General features: G+C 36.9%; 1 protein-coding gene across 1 annotated transcript; it reads right to left on the reverse strand.

The window, feature by feature from the left end:
- Positions 1–1,239: 1,239 nt before the first annotated feature.
- LOC127108173 (serine/threonine-protein phosphatase BSL3) lies at positions 1,240–16,691 on the reverse strand. Its single transcript, XM_051045598.1, has 21 exons — positions 15,682–16,691; positions 13,421–13,481; positions 13,236–13,314; positions 13,050–13,129; positions 12,526–12,620; positions 12,331–12,430; positions 11,069–11,138; positions 9,257–9,358; positions 9,099–9,180; positions 8,461–8,640; positions 7,768–8,038; positions 6,988–7,225; positions 6,727–6,897; positions 6,007–6,245; positions 4,487–4,571; positions 4,302–4,400; positions 4,025–4,224; positions 3,855–3,930; positions 2,340–2,475; positions 2,121–2,260; positions 1,240–1,971 (listed from the first exon to the last, which is right to left on the reverse strand). Exons 1-21 carry the CDS (start codon positions 16,094–16,096, stop codon positions 1,888–1,890), a joined length of 3,003 nt encoding a protein of 1,000 aa, XP_050901555.1. The 5' UTR covers positions 16,097–16,691; the 3' UTR covers positions 1,240–1,887.
- Positions 16,692–17,363: the final 672 nt, after the last annotated feature.

The raw sequence follows: 17,363 nt of genomic DNA on the forward strand, positions 1-17,363 counted from the left end.
CTTACAGGCCTCATGCTTGATTGACTATAGATTTAGTCTCATCCAAAACATTGTGTCATTACAAACCTCATACTTGAATGACTGAATACAACATTGCCTCTCATTTAAAGGACATCACCTTTACAAGCCTCATACTTAAAGGACTAACATAATATAGGGGTGGCAAACGGGCATGCCCGCCGCATTTAGGCCCGCCCCGCAAAAGCCCGCAAAAAAACGGGGCGGGGCGGGGCGGTCATAGTTGAGGATGTGGGCCTAAAACTTAGACCCGCCCCGCAAAAAAGTGAGGGCGGGACGGGGAAAGCCCGCGGGCACTGCACTCTTTAAGCCTAAAAATGCAAAAATTTATGTAAATACACGTGCCCGCAAAAGTCCGCGAAAAAAACGGGGCGGACACATTTGAGGGTGAGGGCCTAAATCCTTGGCCCGTCCCGCACAAAAGTGCGGGCAAAACGGGCATGTCCAACGGACCGATCCCGTTTTGCCACCCCTAATATAATTTGATCTCATCTAAAGCACATTGCCCTTACAAATCTCGTGTTTAAGAAATTGTGTATAATCCCACAAATTAGACTAGATCCAAACCCACATTCAACAAAATCCACTTATTTTTAAGCCATCTGACAGAGCAAGACTAAACTAGTTCAAGTTAATGGGTCAACAAAATCCCCTTATTTTTAAGCCATCTGACATAGCAAGACTGAGCTAGTTCAAGTTAATGGATCAAATTGGCCCATAACTAATATGGACAAAACATTTCACGCAAACAAACATTTAAGATATTTCAATAATCATAATTAATCTGTCAAACATGGCTCTCTAAGTATTTGTAATCATCAAAGAAAGACAAACTTTTGATATACAATAATCTAATCTTGCAACTCTAACTAACTCTCATTGATAGTTAATCTTGCAACTCTAACTAACTCTCATTGATATTTTACATATATTTCCGTCTCATAAAAAATATTTCATTTGTCCTTTTACTTCAAAATAATGCTCTTCAAAATAATGCTCTTTTTATAATATCAATGTAATATTTATTTATTTTATTAACTTTTACTTTATTCAATTTTATTGACTATTTAATAAGAATATTCTAATAACTGATAGTAAATTTAATATTAAAATCAATATATCTAATCAATTTTTTAAGAATCGTACATAGCTCAAATATGACAATTTTTATGAAAATGAGAGAGTACAATATATGTATACAATAAATAAAATAACCTAACGTAGTCTCCAAAACTCTGCTGCACAGGAAAAAATTACATAATATCTATCAAAATTCACATTTCTGTGTCGGAGTTCTTGATTCACACTATTAATTATACAGTGCATAGTAATTATACAGTGCATAGTTGAGAATAACACAAAGCAACACCTATGATACACGGACCGCCAAGAAGATTTCTCGTATATATCTCACCAACACAAAGAAAGAAAGAAAATATTATAACCCCGTTGTCCTTGCGATTTTGAAAAAGAATGATAACATGGGGCGATGAGTAAAAAATATTTAAAAATCAATAAGGAAAATAGCCAACACTGACAATCCATGACACAGAACCATGACCTTGATTTTGTACCTATGGCTCAATTTACAATGGGTGAGTGGAACCCCGACTGCAACTTCTAGCTTTGTATGAGCAGTGAACCTAGCAGCAGGTACCGATCTTACTTCTCAAACGTGTGTATATCTTCTAAAGGGATGCTGGGTAGACTGGTGAGAACCAGAACGTGAATATCTTCAAGCTTTCCACAGTATTAAAGATCAGAAACTCGCATTCCCATAAATGGCATCATGCTATGTGCATAACACCGAAATTCAGGCGATAGCACAACCTCTAACAGCATAAACATTAGTGGTTTTCTTAATTATCACTATATCCAAGCCAGCGAACCACGGTCATTTGCTCCTGGAGGACGACCTCTAGTTGGAGTTGGTGGTCTGTTCGCATTCAACTCCTGTACATATTCACCCCAAAAAACAAATATTATAATAAATAAAGGGCAGAAAGAAAGTTCAAAATTCACTTAGATGTGCCTATGTATATTTGATAGGAGTAAATTTAAGCAGCACAATGAGGGTGCCAACTGCAAAATATTTGGAGTACCTGCATCCAAGTATCTTCAATATGACGTTCTGGTGATGTTTCTGGTGAAGAAAGTGCTGGTGGTAATGGATGAATCAGTTTAGGAACCACCACAAGATCCCTCCCCAAAACTAATATCGCTCCAGCATTATTTGCAGTACCTATAACCACAAGAGCCAAAATTTAATAGAGAAAATGAGAGAGGTGCAAGCATACAACATACAAGCCATGAACAAATACCGCAGTAGTTTGTAGCTGAGAAAAGGGTGATTAAATGTCCCTGGGCAAAACGCTCAAAGCCATCCATCACACATTCATGTGCACGAACAATCAGCTGAAGATCATTGTTATTGCAAAATTCCATTACACGGTCAGGCTGCAACAGCAAACACCATTTACAAATTAAAAGGGCATAATACCATTACAATATACTTAAATTGAACCTCTTGATATAGCACTAATTTAGATATTAAAGAAAGTGTACAAACAATATCTAGCAAGGCGCCTGTAACTAACAACCAAATTTACATCCGTCATAGAAGGGAAACTTCAAATTAGAGGAAATCAAGTGATGGCATTGACTATAGCAGCAGTAAATGAGAGGGGAATACATGAGTCATAAATGCAGTACAGCACCTTGAAGATATAATATTCTTAAAATTTGGATTTGGCCTAACTCAACCCCCCCTAAAAAACAGACTTGGGAGTGCTACACGTCTTCCATTTATAAACTTATTTTCCTGTTTTATCTCATCCAACTCTTAACACAAGAGAGTGGACCTCAAGATAGCAAGAGACCCAATTGCAGGTGGTCCAACAAGTCTTTGATAGGCTCTGATACTAATACCATCTTAGAATTTGGACCTAACTTAATTTCTACAAAATCAGCTTGTAAAGTGACAGATGCCTCCCACTTATAAACCCTTTTTCAGACCTTAAGTTTCCAATGTGAAACTCTTAACATCTCCTCTCTTTGGTCACTATTATAAGTAAATATTTCATTCTCAAATTCATTGAATAATTGATGAATTTGGTCTTAAATATATAGACTAGATCAATCAGTTATTCAATGAACCTGTAAAAAGGAATATTTGTTTATAATAGTTACCGGAGGGAGTACTAATAGATGGAAATAATCAGCTTTGCTTTTTTTCATGCCTTCATATCGAAGTTGTTAGTCTCGAATAGCATTGTGTAGCACCAACCCCCTAAAATGCTATAGCATCTGTTAAGACTAAAAATCAGTGTACAACTGATTTTTTTTAAGTGGCAAACGAAACTTCAAAACTCAATACGTATATTAATTGTTAAGAGTTCCACATCAAACAATATATGGCATGAACATGTCTATATAAATGGGGACGATCCTCACCTTACTAACCGGTTTTGAAGGGTTGAGTTAGGTTCAACCACACATTCTTAAGATGGTATCAGAGTCCAGTCCTGGGTGTGAGGGGGGTGTTAAGAGTCCCACATCGGACAATATATGGCCTGAACATGTCTTTATAAATGGGGACAATCCTCACCTTACTAACCGGTTTTGTAGGGTTGAGTTAGGTTCAACCACACATTCTTAAGATTAATCAATAGTATTCTAGAATAATAAATCAATTAATACATGAGCATTAGTTCATCAAATTCAATCAAATAAATTGTACTAATCAGCATTAATATACCTATCATCAAATATGTAGTATCTATTTGTATCATTTTCTAGGCAAAAGGCAACTAATAAGCAAGTAAAAAATCACTCACCCCAAAAGTAACTAACCCTGGACCTCTAGCATTTGGTCGCAGACCTTCCACGCTGTCATTCTCGGTAGGATCAGACCTATAGAACCATATTATGGTGTCATTCTTCAAAAGGTCGTGGAAGTAAATTGTCATCAACATATAAGAACATAAAAACATAGCAATGCACTAACCACAAAAGATCCATCAGCACAATTGATCCTGCTTCCATTGTGATAGGACGCTGAATATTCTCAATTTGTTCCAAGTGATTTATTGAACGACCAATACCCCCGTGCATGCAAATAATTTTTTTCTCAATTAGAGCGGCAAGAGGAAGCCAGTTAAACAGACGATTTATCCGGTGCCATGTCCAAATTCCATCTCTCTCACCCTGAGCAGAAAATCACAATGTTGCTTTATTACCTAAAAAGTAATACAAAATGTTTTCCCACGTATGAAATTTCTTACCATCCTCTCTATGCACTCAATGCGAAAACCAAAAAGGGCATTAATATCTGCAGCTTCATGATTTCCACGTATTAAGTGAACATTGTTTGGATACTCAACCTGCAAATTTCACATTATCATACATCAAACTCACACCGTCAAACTTGATAAGAAATATAAAGAAACAACCTATAAACTCGTAGTACCTTCAAAGCAAGCAGAAGGCTTATAGTTTCCAGGCTGTGTTGGCCCCTATCAACATAATCTCCTAGGAATAGATAATCGATATATCTGGTTGTCATTAACACAAAATTAGCATGAGAAAATTGGATGCCTAGACTGTTATCATTATGCACGCAAGCTATGAGGGAAGAAAAATGTGTCATCCTTATTGTATTCTAACTATTGACTGTCAGATCAACATATGAAAGGTCTTTCTGTTGTATGCACTAAATCTAACAAACTATATAGTCTAGTAACTAGTAAGCTACACAATTCAATGCACACTGTCACTAAAATTCCAAATCAAAGCACAATGTAAACTGTAAAATAATGATATCTATAAATGCAATGGATTTATATCATATTATTATTCCATGATGAAATAAATGTATTATGCATATTGTTGATAGCAAGTGATACCTGATAGATTGCAATGCAAAAAGACAAGAAACATTTAGATCAGGTATAAAGGTTAACCAATCCAAGAAAAAGTGCCATAAATATAGATCTTGAAAGACATCTACGAAATGTATGCTGGATAACAAACCCACGAGAACTGATGCTAAAAGATAAGCTTATAACAATGCATCAAGTGTACAAAATCTAATTGGGGAGATCCCACATTACTAGAAATATGGTAAAAGTAGTCTGTATAGAGGCTTGGGCAATCCTTTCCTTTTGAGCTAGCTTTCCAGGCCCTAACTCTAAGATGCTTTGGGATGGAGTTAGGCCTATCCCAAATTCTAAGATCTTTTTGAGTTACGCCTAGGCCAAATTGTAAGATTATATTGAAGCCTATCCTTGAACTGTTATTGGGCCACTCATATTTGTTCATGCTCCATATCAGAAACAGAGTAAATGAAAGAAAGAGAAAGTAGAATCAAACAGAAAATTTGAGAAACTTCAATAGTGAGTGATGATTCGATTACTTAACTATTACACAGTAGAGAGATTTATATAGGCAAGATCCTCCAGTTGATTTTAGAATTTATTAGCATTTCTAAGAGCACTAACAAACTAATGCTGACTAAGCAGCTAACTGAAGGACAGGAATTCATTGCTGATTTACACAGCAAGCATGCACAGCACTTGGCTGACTTGGCCAGACTAACTACCGGGCAAGAGCCCATTACATAAATACTAACACCCTAGATATTCAGTCTAGGTCATGAAGAGGTGTGTTGAGATCCCACGTCTAGTAGAGATATGTGCTTAGTAGTTCTTACAAAGGCTTGGACAGTCCCCACTTCTTTAGCTAGCTTTTGAGGGTGAGCTATTAACCGAAATTCTAAGACTAATGCAGTAATCTCAATCTAGAGTGGGACTCCACAGATGTTCAAACAGAAAGTGGTAACAATCCATCCATGAGTTACTACACATTTCTCAAACATAAAACTATCCATAGCTCACATATAAATCCATCCATGAGTTACTACACATTTCTCAAATATAAAACTATCCATTGCTCACATATAAATCCATCCATGGGAACTAAGGAACTTACGCTATGTCACCGGCAGTTGATGGTGAACCATACTCATCAAAAAGGCGCATGAGATCCCCAAACTGCCCATGTAAATCACCAAATATTTTAATTGGTGCCTTAAGCTGTATGACAGTTGGTTCGCTAGAAAATATCCTCTCCGCACTATCACAAAGATCTGCAATTTCATTGCAATCCAAGAAAAACTGTCGTCGAACTGGTGGTTTCCAGCCACGAGGCTTTAAGAGGTGTGCTATGACCTACATGGTCAAGAAACTTAATTAGAAACAAGCTGAACATAAAATGAAGCCAAGCTTTATGAGTTCAATAAAATAAGTATGAGGAGTGGTTCAAAAAAATAAGCATGAAAATGACATAAGGAAGGTTAACGAACATAACTTATCAGATGTTTTGCTCCTGACCCATTGCAAAAAATGTCAATGTTAACTAATGTGTTGTTTTAAAGCAATCAGAATAATGCATCTGATCTATTGCTGAACTATTAAATGAAATGTATATAACTTTCCTAATAGAGTTCAATTTTGATCATCCAATCATGTGCTTTCACATCATTTAATTGAGTTTGACCTTGATAAACACTATTAGAGAGGTTGAAACACTTAAAGAAGTGACAATATAGAAATCAGTGTCAAAAATGGTATAGCTAATTCAAAACATTTCCCACCATCAGTTACATACATCCTCTGCACTCAATATTAACTAGTTATAGAAACAATATACCTTCTTTGGGACACTATTGATAGACATCTGCCGATCTAATAACTTTCTAGCAGCAGTTGCACTTTCTGGAGTCCCATAACTGACCCGTCTACCTTCATTTTCAAACTGATCAATCGAAAGCTGCCTAACCATGCCACCTAGTGCACCACCAGTCTCTGCGGCAATAACCACCTGGGCAAATTTCAGAAAAAATTGCACTTGAATATATCATGAAAACTTGACAGTATATACTTTCCTTAGTAATCAAAATGTACTACTCACAGCTCTATGATGCAGCCTGACTCCACCAGAAGCAATACTATTTGGGCCTGCAGATTCAGGCTTAATCATGGAAGATATTTGTTTCCCACTAGGAGTAGCCTCAGCCCCACGATCCCGATCTGGTGATTCAACTTCTCCATTCTCTTGCCGCGCCTTGGCAGCAGCCAGTGTGGCACTGATAGCTTCAGCTTCTGCAGCAGATGCTTCAACCAGATACTCAACTCCTTTGCTAGTTCTCCTGTTTAATTTTTTTCATATGAATAAGTAAAATTTTAATATTCCCCTAATGAGAAAATAAAAACGGGTAAATTATATTTCCTTCAGCTGAGACATACTTAAATTACACTACTCTCTCTCCTCTATTTTTCAAAAACCACACGTCCCTCCCATCATAAATTAAATATGGAAGAAAAAAAACTCTTCAGGGTAATTTTATTTCTGTGACTTTCAGTATAATTTTGCACTCCTATTATCAAGTTTACTGAAGATAAATGAAAATTTTGGGTGAAGTTTCAAAGCCAAATAGTAGGGGGATTTTCCTTGTCATTTCATATTTAAAATTACTAAAATCAACAAGAGGCTTTTCACAACCAGTTGCCAATGATACTTATAGTTGCAACAAAGGATAAATCTATTGGGAGTTTTGTTTGCATTAAATGTATTAAATGTAGCTCATTTCATCTTACAAGGGAATGGGTTGTATTTAAAAAGTATTAGGACAGTATAATTTAAGTATTTCTCTCTAGTGGTAGAGTGTAATTACAGTAAAAGCTACCATACCTAGATCCCTGAAGCAATGCATTTTCAGTGCTGATATCAGTGTACATGTCACCGTTTACAGGGGGGGCAACTGGATTTCCCAAAACAACTGCACCGTCAGCAGCCGCATCAGACATTGTTTGCCCTGTTCTATCATCAACAAATCCATATCCTCCTGGTCGTCCCATTTGTACATCAGACGCAGCTGCTGCAGCAGCAGCATGCGAAGCAGCACTTGTTGTTTCCGCAGCAGCAAGATCTTCAGCAACAAGCAGGTCATCCAGCAAGACTCCTGCAACATAAACACAATACGTTATGATCAATCCTTCACATGAAGTAAAAAAGTTAGAACCTACCACGTGATAAAATTGTAGAGTATGAAATAAAACATCTATCTAAGTTTGCAAGACGAACAGGGACTGATGATGGGACATGCTCAAGAACGATCCAAATATGAATATCCAAAAGAAACAAATTCAATCAAAACAGGAAGTATATAAAGCATGAAAACCAAAGACGACAACAAAAACTACCACCACTGCCAAAGTCTTATGTCATATCATGAATCAATTCCCAATTGTAGACCATTTAAATCTAAATGAAAACCAAAGGGAGCAAAGTAGCTAATTGTCGCCAGACAGCAGGCTGGCTTAATGAATTGCAATGATCAAACTACCACATGACTCAAACAAATAGATTAGATTTATGACTTACCACCACGTAAACCACCATAAATAAAAATTAGGTCACCAACAGCAGCCGCTGCATGCCTGCAACGCCTGACCAACTCGACGGAAGCATCTCCACCAGCTGCATCAGCACTGTATCTACCCGTTCTTGGACTGGTAACAACTGATTTTGTATCACACCAAACACCAGCAGCAGTGTCCAACACTACAATGGAAACAATAAACATTAAAATAAGCTTCTAAACATAGGATGAATTGGCACAACAATAAATCTTGCCTTCTCTTCAAAAATAAATACACAAAATTACCATTGGTAAAATATACTAAAGGTTACAGCAGCAAGTAGGCACCAGCAAGCTATCCTACAAACAGTAGCTACAGAAGTAATGAAATTCCACACGTATTTGTTATTATAACTTAATCAAAACCATCCAGATTTCTACAAGAATATTCTCTTTCTCTATTCACCAAAAAATAAGTCACTATTTTGTTAAAATATGAAATTACATGTGCACGAGTGTAGTGGAGGAAGAAAGGAGATAGAGAGCAAGATCATAAAAACCAATATGTAGTTTGTTATACGCAGTCAAGATCAAACATGGCCATACAATAAAATACCAGTCAAAGAACGCGCAAATTTTAAGCAACACGACAATCAATTACCTGCTACACTAGATGAATCTTCTACCATCCGTCCTCCACCAAGAGCCCCGCCAGACACATGGAGTCTTGCATTAACAAACACCTATAATCATCAAAGTAAATTATGATACTTGGAATACATAACCAACTAAAAGTAAATAAAAAGGAACTCATCTCACCGCTGCATGCTGATATCTTGAAGATGGTGAAACACCTGGGGCAATTGCCCATTCCCAACGACCATCTCTATGTTTAGCAAGTCCATATGCACTAGCCAGCGGCTGTATTAATAAGATTTGGGGAGAGAGGCATAGGGTAATCAATCTAAGACCATATACTAGAAGTAAACAATAGTCACATAAAAATTTACAAGTTTAACAAAATTACATGAATCCCCTAAGTGTTTTTTAAATAAAATAGGACTGGAATACTGAATGAAAAATGGATAGGAATAATTATGACTAGACACATCAACTGATGTCAATGACATCTGCAAGAAGGAAAGCATCTAACTATTACTTGCAAGTGATAGCCAGCCTGAGCAACTACCGATCTAGTGGAGTTATTGGAACTTCAATACCCAACTATCAAAGAGTACTCGATAAGAAAAGCATTCAATCAGTTATTTGCAGGTCCCATTCTATAGGTAGGCAAGTCAGATTCTGAAAGTAAATGTGAATACTAAGATTCTGCCAAGATACTGATAAATATTCAAGAACTTGGGGAACCCTCTCTTAAAAAATATCTATCAAGGGAGAAGAACCAAGCCACATAAATACTCCATTGATCATCCCATACTACTAGATGTGGGACTTGCGCACCCCATAATACGCAAGTCCCTATCAGATGCATATTCTGAAGGTAGATGCTAAAATGACAAATAAAAATATGAAAGAAAGCAAGAGATTGCACTTGGTCAAGGAAGCAAGATCTGCAAAGAGATCATCTTCCTACTAGTTAGGGGGTTTGGATCCTCTCCTACATGCACCCCTCTCCAACAAAAACAAATGTGTGCAAGGGGAGAGAGAAGATGAGAAAAAATGAAGAGGTGCTTAAGAGAGAGAAAATAAATAAGAGAGAGATGGATAGAAATATGATGTGGGAGGGAGAGGGATGTAGGGAAGTTTTGTGGGAGAGGACCCAAATCCCTAGTTAGCTGGGTTTGTGTGGCAGAGAACAAAACAGTGGAGTAATTGTTGTTTATCTCTCTTCCAAATTTTGAGTCATTCCCCTAGTTGTCAGATCCTCTAAGTCAAAAATCCACGGCTCCTTCTGCAATTAAGTCTATTGCTTGGACAGCACTAGTTAACAAGCTTAATACAAATTATTCATTGCAGATTTGAAGGCCTCGCATTGATCTCTTTTGACATGTGTTGCAAGTCAAGCACATTTACAATGAATTTATTTCCGAATTTACGTATTGAAAGGCAGATGCCAATCTTCTAATCAATCTAATTTTCAGAAGGAATCGACTGTCCTGTTGCATGCCTAGTATCCATGTTTTGTTTGTTTCATTATTTTGTTTTCATGTTGGATGCCTAGTATCCATGTTTTTTTTTCAAGTCTTGGGAATACCTAGTCATCATCATCCCTAGTGTCCTTACTTATCAAACTAAATATAGAAAACCGCATGTGCGTGTTTGTCGGTTTTCTATATTGTCCAGTCTCAAACCTATCTAGTGTTTGAGACTCGACAGTTTGAGCAAACCTATCATATGCTGCCTCTCTAGCTTTAAGATAAAGATATGATTATAACTCTTTTCCACAACAAATAAACAAATAAATGTTTTCACCGAACAAATATAAATTGTAACTAACACAGGGTGGGTAACTATGGAAGCAAGCCATTGACAAAAGGATAATGAGAAAGTGATACCAATTATCAATGACAAACTCAGATCACTTTTACTGTGAAGCATTTAAAAGATTCTTTGATGAACCAAACCAACAGGATAAAAAAGTGAACATTTCTGAGCAGATGGAAAACTTACAACGCTATTGGCATCCCTCCCACCACAAAGCAGAAGAAGCCCATCAGAGCGTGCACTTGCAGTTGCATACCTACCCAGAAGTAAATCGAAAACAGCAACTCAACCTCACATTATAAAAAAACTCAACCGCATCATGATAGCCAACATAAAACAAATAGAACCCAAAGTTATTTGATGACATCAACCACAGTTCATAAAATATTCTACTGTTCTCTCAAAAAAATCATAGCAAGTGAGTTTACTTCATTCAAGAAACAAAACATTAATCCCAATTAGCGATTTAACGAAAAATGTGACAGGATTGGTCAAATAATAAGTAAATAACAGAAGGAAAAAGCTCATCAAAAGTCAGTTTGTCTCCAATATGCGCAAGTAAAGGTGTATCCACCCTTAGAACATTTAGTGGGTTAAAATCAAAACACGTTTTATTTAACCAAATTACTTGGTCATGATAGAGACACATCCAATTTAAAGGAGCATTTTCCATTACATAATGGTAGTATTTATAATTTTACACTTGTGCTTCCAAAATGTTCCACATGATATGTCAAACTTCAATTCATAGGGCCCTACTCAAGATTTATAATGTAATAGTAATCACATATGAAGCAAACCATACATAAAGGTGATACTGCTCTGATATCAACAAGTTCCCAAACAGAAGAAAGAATAAAGCAATGACTAACCAATAAACCAGACCAGCCAGAATATACTAGGCAATAGTAAGCAAATGGATATTGTGTTGGACATAGCTGAACTAGAGGGAGGATAGAAAATTCAGTTTTCACTGATTCTGTAAGTATAAAATCACATTTCTGTATTGAAGGAGAGAAATAGTACATGGTATGTTAAGAACAAATCCAGGACATCATTGATCCTTAATATGAAAATAGTTTTGAAATCAGGCACAACCCTCTTGTTGACATCCAAAGTCACAATATGAATCATACCAAGCGAAAGAAACAAAAATTCTAGTCCAAAAAAATCAAAATCTACCGACATGTCTACATGTATATTATCTAACAAACTGAAAACAAAGGGCTAAATTCTCCTGAACCTGGTTAACAAGAGTACATACACAACCTAGTTAAAGCAATCAAGGTTTCGAGTTGAAACAAGAAAAACTTGCTCTCGGAACCTATCTCAAGACAATATAAGGCTATGGAATAGGAAAAATTATAAATATATAGCATTTAAAAATGATAACAACGTAGTGAAATCAAAATATTAGTGAAGGTAGGTAGAATTCGTGAACTCAGTACATGCATGGAGGCGGACCCTCTCCTTCTGGCTCCAATTTGCGCCATTCATAGGGCTTGGCAGCTGTGTCTAAGGCCCATACATCAGCCAAAGGTCTCTTTCCTGTAAAGCAGCGATAAAACAAGTGTGAAATACAACAAATTTACACTTCAAAGCAAACAACCGAGTAAAATATGTAAAAGCATTAGGGTGGCTACCATCATTGCCTCCAATTGCCATGAGATACCTCTGCCCCACCAAAGCCATAACATGTCCATAGCGTGGCCCTGGTCCAGGCCCTGGAACGCCAACTCTACATTACATCCAGAACAAGTATCAGAGTTATGCAATTATAAAGGAGGTAAAGATAGGTTACTAGTTGTTAAGAAATGTGGTCGAGCCTAATTCAACCCTACAAAACCGGTTGGTAGAGTGAGGACTGCTCCCACTTATAAACACATGTTCATGCCATATATTGTCCGATGTGGGACTCTTAACACACCCCCTCACGCCCAGGACTGGACATCTGGAGCGTGGAAATAAATGGTGGGTGGCCCGATAGCGGAAACCATAGTAGGTGGCCCACCGGATCTTAGACGAGGCTCTGATACCATGTTAAGAAATGTGGTCGAGCCTAATTCAACCCTACAAAACCGGTTGGTAGAGTGAGGACTGCTCCCACTTATAAACACATGTTCATGCCATATATTGTCCGATGTGGGACTCTTAACACTAGTCTAACCTATGCCATCTTGGTCGTTGCTGTGTGAGATCAAGAACATGAAGGTCCTCCGCCGATAATCCAGCAGGACCAATGCCACCCTGTTTTACAATGAAATATTCCTCTAAGAATTAAGCTAATCATTTGAGGAAAGGAAACATATTAAACAATACTAAGTAAACAAAAGAGATAATCTTTCTGAACTACCTGAATAACTACCATCGTGCCCACAGCAGTGGCCACATGTGCAGCCCTTGGGGTTGGAGGCTCTCCAAAGGGAGTTATCCTGCATTAAATTTCCTCGTAAGCACTAAAGCAATCCACATAAGAGCATAAAAGGATTATTTGAGCATTAATAAAGGCTGGAAAATATGATCTAGTTCTAAGCTTACCTAGACCATTTATTAGTCAAGACATCATAACAGTGGACGTCAGCTGTGGCACCAGCTAAACCTGCAAGGCAAATGAAATATGCCAATCATGATAAATTTTAAGCATAAACACTTATCCATTCAATCAATATCAGTTCTTATTCAAAGGAAAAATTGTATAAAATCTAGACAGATCAGTATTCAAACTTTGTACTGACCCTCCCAAGGTGAGAGAGTATGATGCCAAATTTCCATTAAATTAGGAAATTATAAGATTTTGTTTGGATTGAAGCCTTTGGCAGAGAGACGGTTGATTATACTTCATTTACCAAAAGACAAACATTGTACTGACCCTCCCAAGGTGAGAGAGTACGATGCCAAATTTCCATTAAATTAGGAAATTATAAGATTTTGTTTGGATTGAAGCCTTTGGCAGAGAGACGGTTGATTATACTTCATTTACCAAAAGATAAATGCTTGATGTTACCAAGTTAATTTTGATGACGAATACTGACGTGACTCATTTGGGGTAAAACTAGGTTATCCCTGACCCTCTTTCCTCTTTTTCCCTATCTTACTAAAAAAATCAAAAGAAACAGAGACTAAGCAAGGGGTACACAACACAGACAAATTGATCCACTTTAATGTAGGATGCTCTTGCAAGGCATCATCTGATTTTCATCTTTTGTTCCCACCCACTAGTCTCTGCCTCCATTCCGTCTATATTTTCTCGCTTATTTCATATGCTGGTTTTGGTTTTCATATTATTTAGTGATATACTCTCATCATACACGGGGCCAGAGCATCTTTCCTAAGCTTTAAAGCTCTCTTCCTTCAACAATTTGGAAGCTGGTGGTGATATCAATTGTATATTTCATATCAAAACAATAAAGACTCAAGAAGATACTTATAATTTGTTGGAAGTTAAGTTACAAAAGTGAAAACAGTAGATAGATAATTGATTGATTAGTAGTTGGGGGTGATTGGTTGCAGAGGTTCTATGGTGGTTGTTCCTGAAGGAAGGTTCCCATTTTTAGGGGAATTATGAGTGAATAATAGTGTCTGTGGATTTGTAAACAAGTGAAGTGAGGAACCTGCACGCTTAAGCAATAAATTCTTGTGTTTCATAGGAAAAGCCTGTGTAACATCTAAGGGAGGCAATGAGCAAAAAGGAAATTAATATTTTTCAGACACAAGCATATACATTGTCTACAGCAAATGGAATTAGGGTTCCACTGGCCCAACCAAGCTATGTGTGAAGCCAGAAATGATAATAAAAAAGAATCAGGCACTCAAATAACCATAGAGGGAATAAGAGAGTAATTGAGTAAATAAAATTAAGTTGATTGGAATGGAATAGAACAGAATCAAGAGTAGATGAATGCAGCGGAAGGAACCACTACATATGTTTTGGACACAATATACTGACTAAAGCAAAGATAGTCAACAGAATGATGTATTCCCTACCATATATTATCGCCACTTTCTATCCTATCCTATCCCCTCAGTTAACTTCTTCCTAAATATAGTTTCAAAAACATCTTCCTAAATATCTATAAATTTAAAAGGACTTTTAATAAGTTAAATATCTATTAACTTATTTAATTAGAAGTTTTAGAAAGTTCTGAGTCCATGTCCCCAAGATGAAGAAGTATCAAAGGCACGCATTAAGGGAGCCACAGTTTCCATAACTATAAACATTTAGTGTCTATTTGGTATTGCAGAAGCAAACAATGATATTGAATGAATTGATTTTGGTTCAGGTTGATTGATTGAAAGTATAGTGATTTATTTTGAATACATTCATCTAAAAAGTTAAAAATCATGTTTGGAGGCAGCAACTTCAAATCTACGCTAGTAGTTAGGATTCATTTTGAAGGCAAAAGTAATTTACTCAATCATGTCAAAATCAATTTCATGTGTGTACAACCCTTTTTAACTCTCACAAAAGTGAATTTAAACATGCACTTGGTTCATAGAAACCAAAAAATTCTACAAATAATGAAAAGACCTGGAAAACCATCCCTCTGTCATTGCTCCATGACCTAAAACATGTATTGGGGCTTTGGCATTTACACATCAACAGTAACTACCTGAACCGCTAAAGCAAACTCTGCTTTAAGAGACACAAATCAAGCATACAAAGCCTCTAGCATTGTTTCCAAATTAATCAGAGCCAGTTCCAAAACACTCAGCAATTGCATCTATGTTACTAGCTGTGTTAAGCAAAAATCGAGATAGAAAGGAAAAAAACCACACACACAAGAAAGTAAAATACTTACGTATGCCTGCATTTCCTGCAGAAGTAGGAGTCCCTGAAGCAGCAGAATTCCCTTCAAGTGCAGTTGCACCACCGAATAAAATCAGTCTCGGACCAATGTATCCAGGCGTTCCATCCTCACCCACCGCAGGCACAGCCGTCAACGTATGACCACACCGCGGCCCCGGTCCATCATCCTTCTTCTCCAAAATCGCATCCACAACTGTATAACTCGGAGCAAGCCTCGGACCAACAACTGGACTATGCTGCGCCTGAGCAGCCGCAGCAGCACCTTGCTGCTGCGGTTGTTGCTCCGCGGGAGATCCACCGCCAGAAGAAGATGATGACGGCGTCTCCCCTATCTGTTCTCTCTCTTCATTGTTCTGCACCGCTGAACCGTGATCGTTCTCCGCCACCATGGAAGAATCAACATCCATTGTTTAACCCTAGAGATTCGAGAAGCTCCGTTAAGATCGGAGCTATAATTGCCGCGAAATCCCGTTCTCAAGTAGCATTTCGATCAAAACGAAATCAGAAACCCTAACACAGATCCTTTACTCTTCAATTCAGAGAGAAAAATAAACAACCAAAATCTTCTGAATTTAATTAGGTTTTTCTCTTTCTCTGTCACTCTTTCGTTCTCTTTCTAACGAACTCGGGGAATGAAATTGAAAGGTGAACGAAACGAAGGAAACAAAACAGAACAAAACGGAACGGAGGAGAAAATCACAAGGCACCTTCAGCAACAAACACAATCGCTAAACAAATTATTTTTTTAATTTTAATTAAAATTAAAAATAAGATTATTTTATCTGAAACGAAAGGATTGGGTATTTTTTTCAGGCTTTCGAATTTTTAAAAATATAATTAATAATTAATTTTGTGTTGATTGATTTTCTTGTTTTTAGTGTAAGAGATGATGTGAAGTTAGTGACCGGAATATGCCGGTAGGAGACTGTACGGAAGAAATTGGGGCGGCGGAAGAACGGAGAACGGGTACGGAGAAACCGGAACGACCGGGGATTAGTTAAACTATCAACGGTGTTCGCCGGTTCCTAGTTCTAAGGAAGGTTTGTCTTATACAAGTAGGGTTGACAACTAAGCAAGGGGACCCCACCATTTTGGCTTTCTCATCTTTATCGCATTGTCCTAAATGAAATAGGTGTCCACGCACTATATTTGGAAGACAAAAAAATCTTTTTGGTGTGATATGGTTGGAGGGTTTTTCAATAAAAACTTATAATGAAATTTAATAAAGGTTAATTGTTGAATAAATCTATAAACTATTTTGGTAATTTTATATATCTATATTTTTATTTTTATTTTGGTAATTTTATATATTAATCTCCAATAAAAAAATGGTTGAACATGTAAGATTTATTTTATCATTTTAATTGAATTTATTTTATAAATAAATAAGAGAGAAATTCTCTTCTCTCTAAATTTTCACATCCAACCATTCACAAAATTTTTACCTAAATCCTAACACCATTTTCATATCATCCTTCGGTCTCTAAGAGTCAGATAACTAGAATTTATACCTATAATACTAACCCATACAACAATTGAGTTGCATATAGTGATAAGGAGAAATCAGACTAGAGGAAGTAGAATATTTAAATGGGATTCACATTTAAGGAATAAGACAGAAAAAAAGAACAAAGATGTGAAGGATAAGGAGGATAGCTTTAAAACATTCTACTT

This window comes from Lathyrus oleraceus, chromosome 7 (genome assembly GCF_024323335.1).
Source record: "Lathyrus oleraceus cultivar Zhongwan6 chromosome 7, CAAS_Psat_ZW6_1.0, whole genome shotgun sequence".
Taxonomy (NCBI): domain Eukaryota; kingdom Viridiplantae; phylum Streptophyta; class Magnoliopsida; order Fabales; family Fabaceae; genus Lathyrus; species Lathyrus oleraceus.

Bases quoted from the DNA above. Each gene is read 5' to 3' on its own strand.
- LOC127108173 (XM_051045598.1), bottom strand. From the start codon at position 16,096: ATGGATGTTGATTCTTCCATGGTGGCGGAGAACGATCACGGTTCAGCG. The intron at 4,401-4,486 runs GTACTACGAGTT...TGAAATTTGCAG, and splicing joins GCCTTCTGCTTGCTTTGAAG to GTTGAGTATCCAAACAATGT. The intron at 2,261-2,339 runs GTATTTGTTCAT...TTGTGGTTATAG, and splicing joins CTCAGCTACAAACTACTGCG to GTACTGCAAATAATGCTGGA.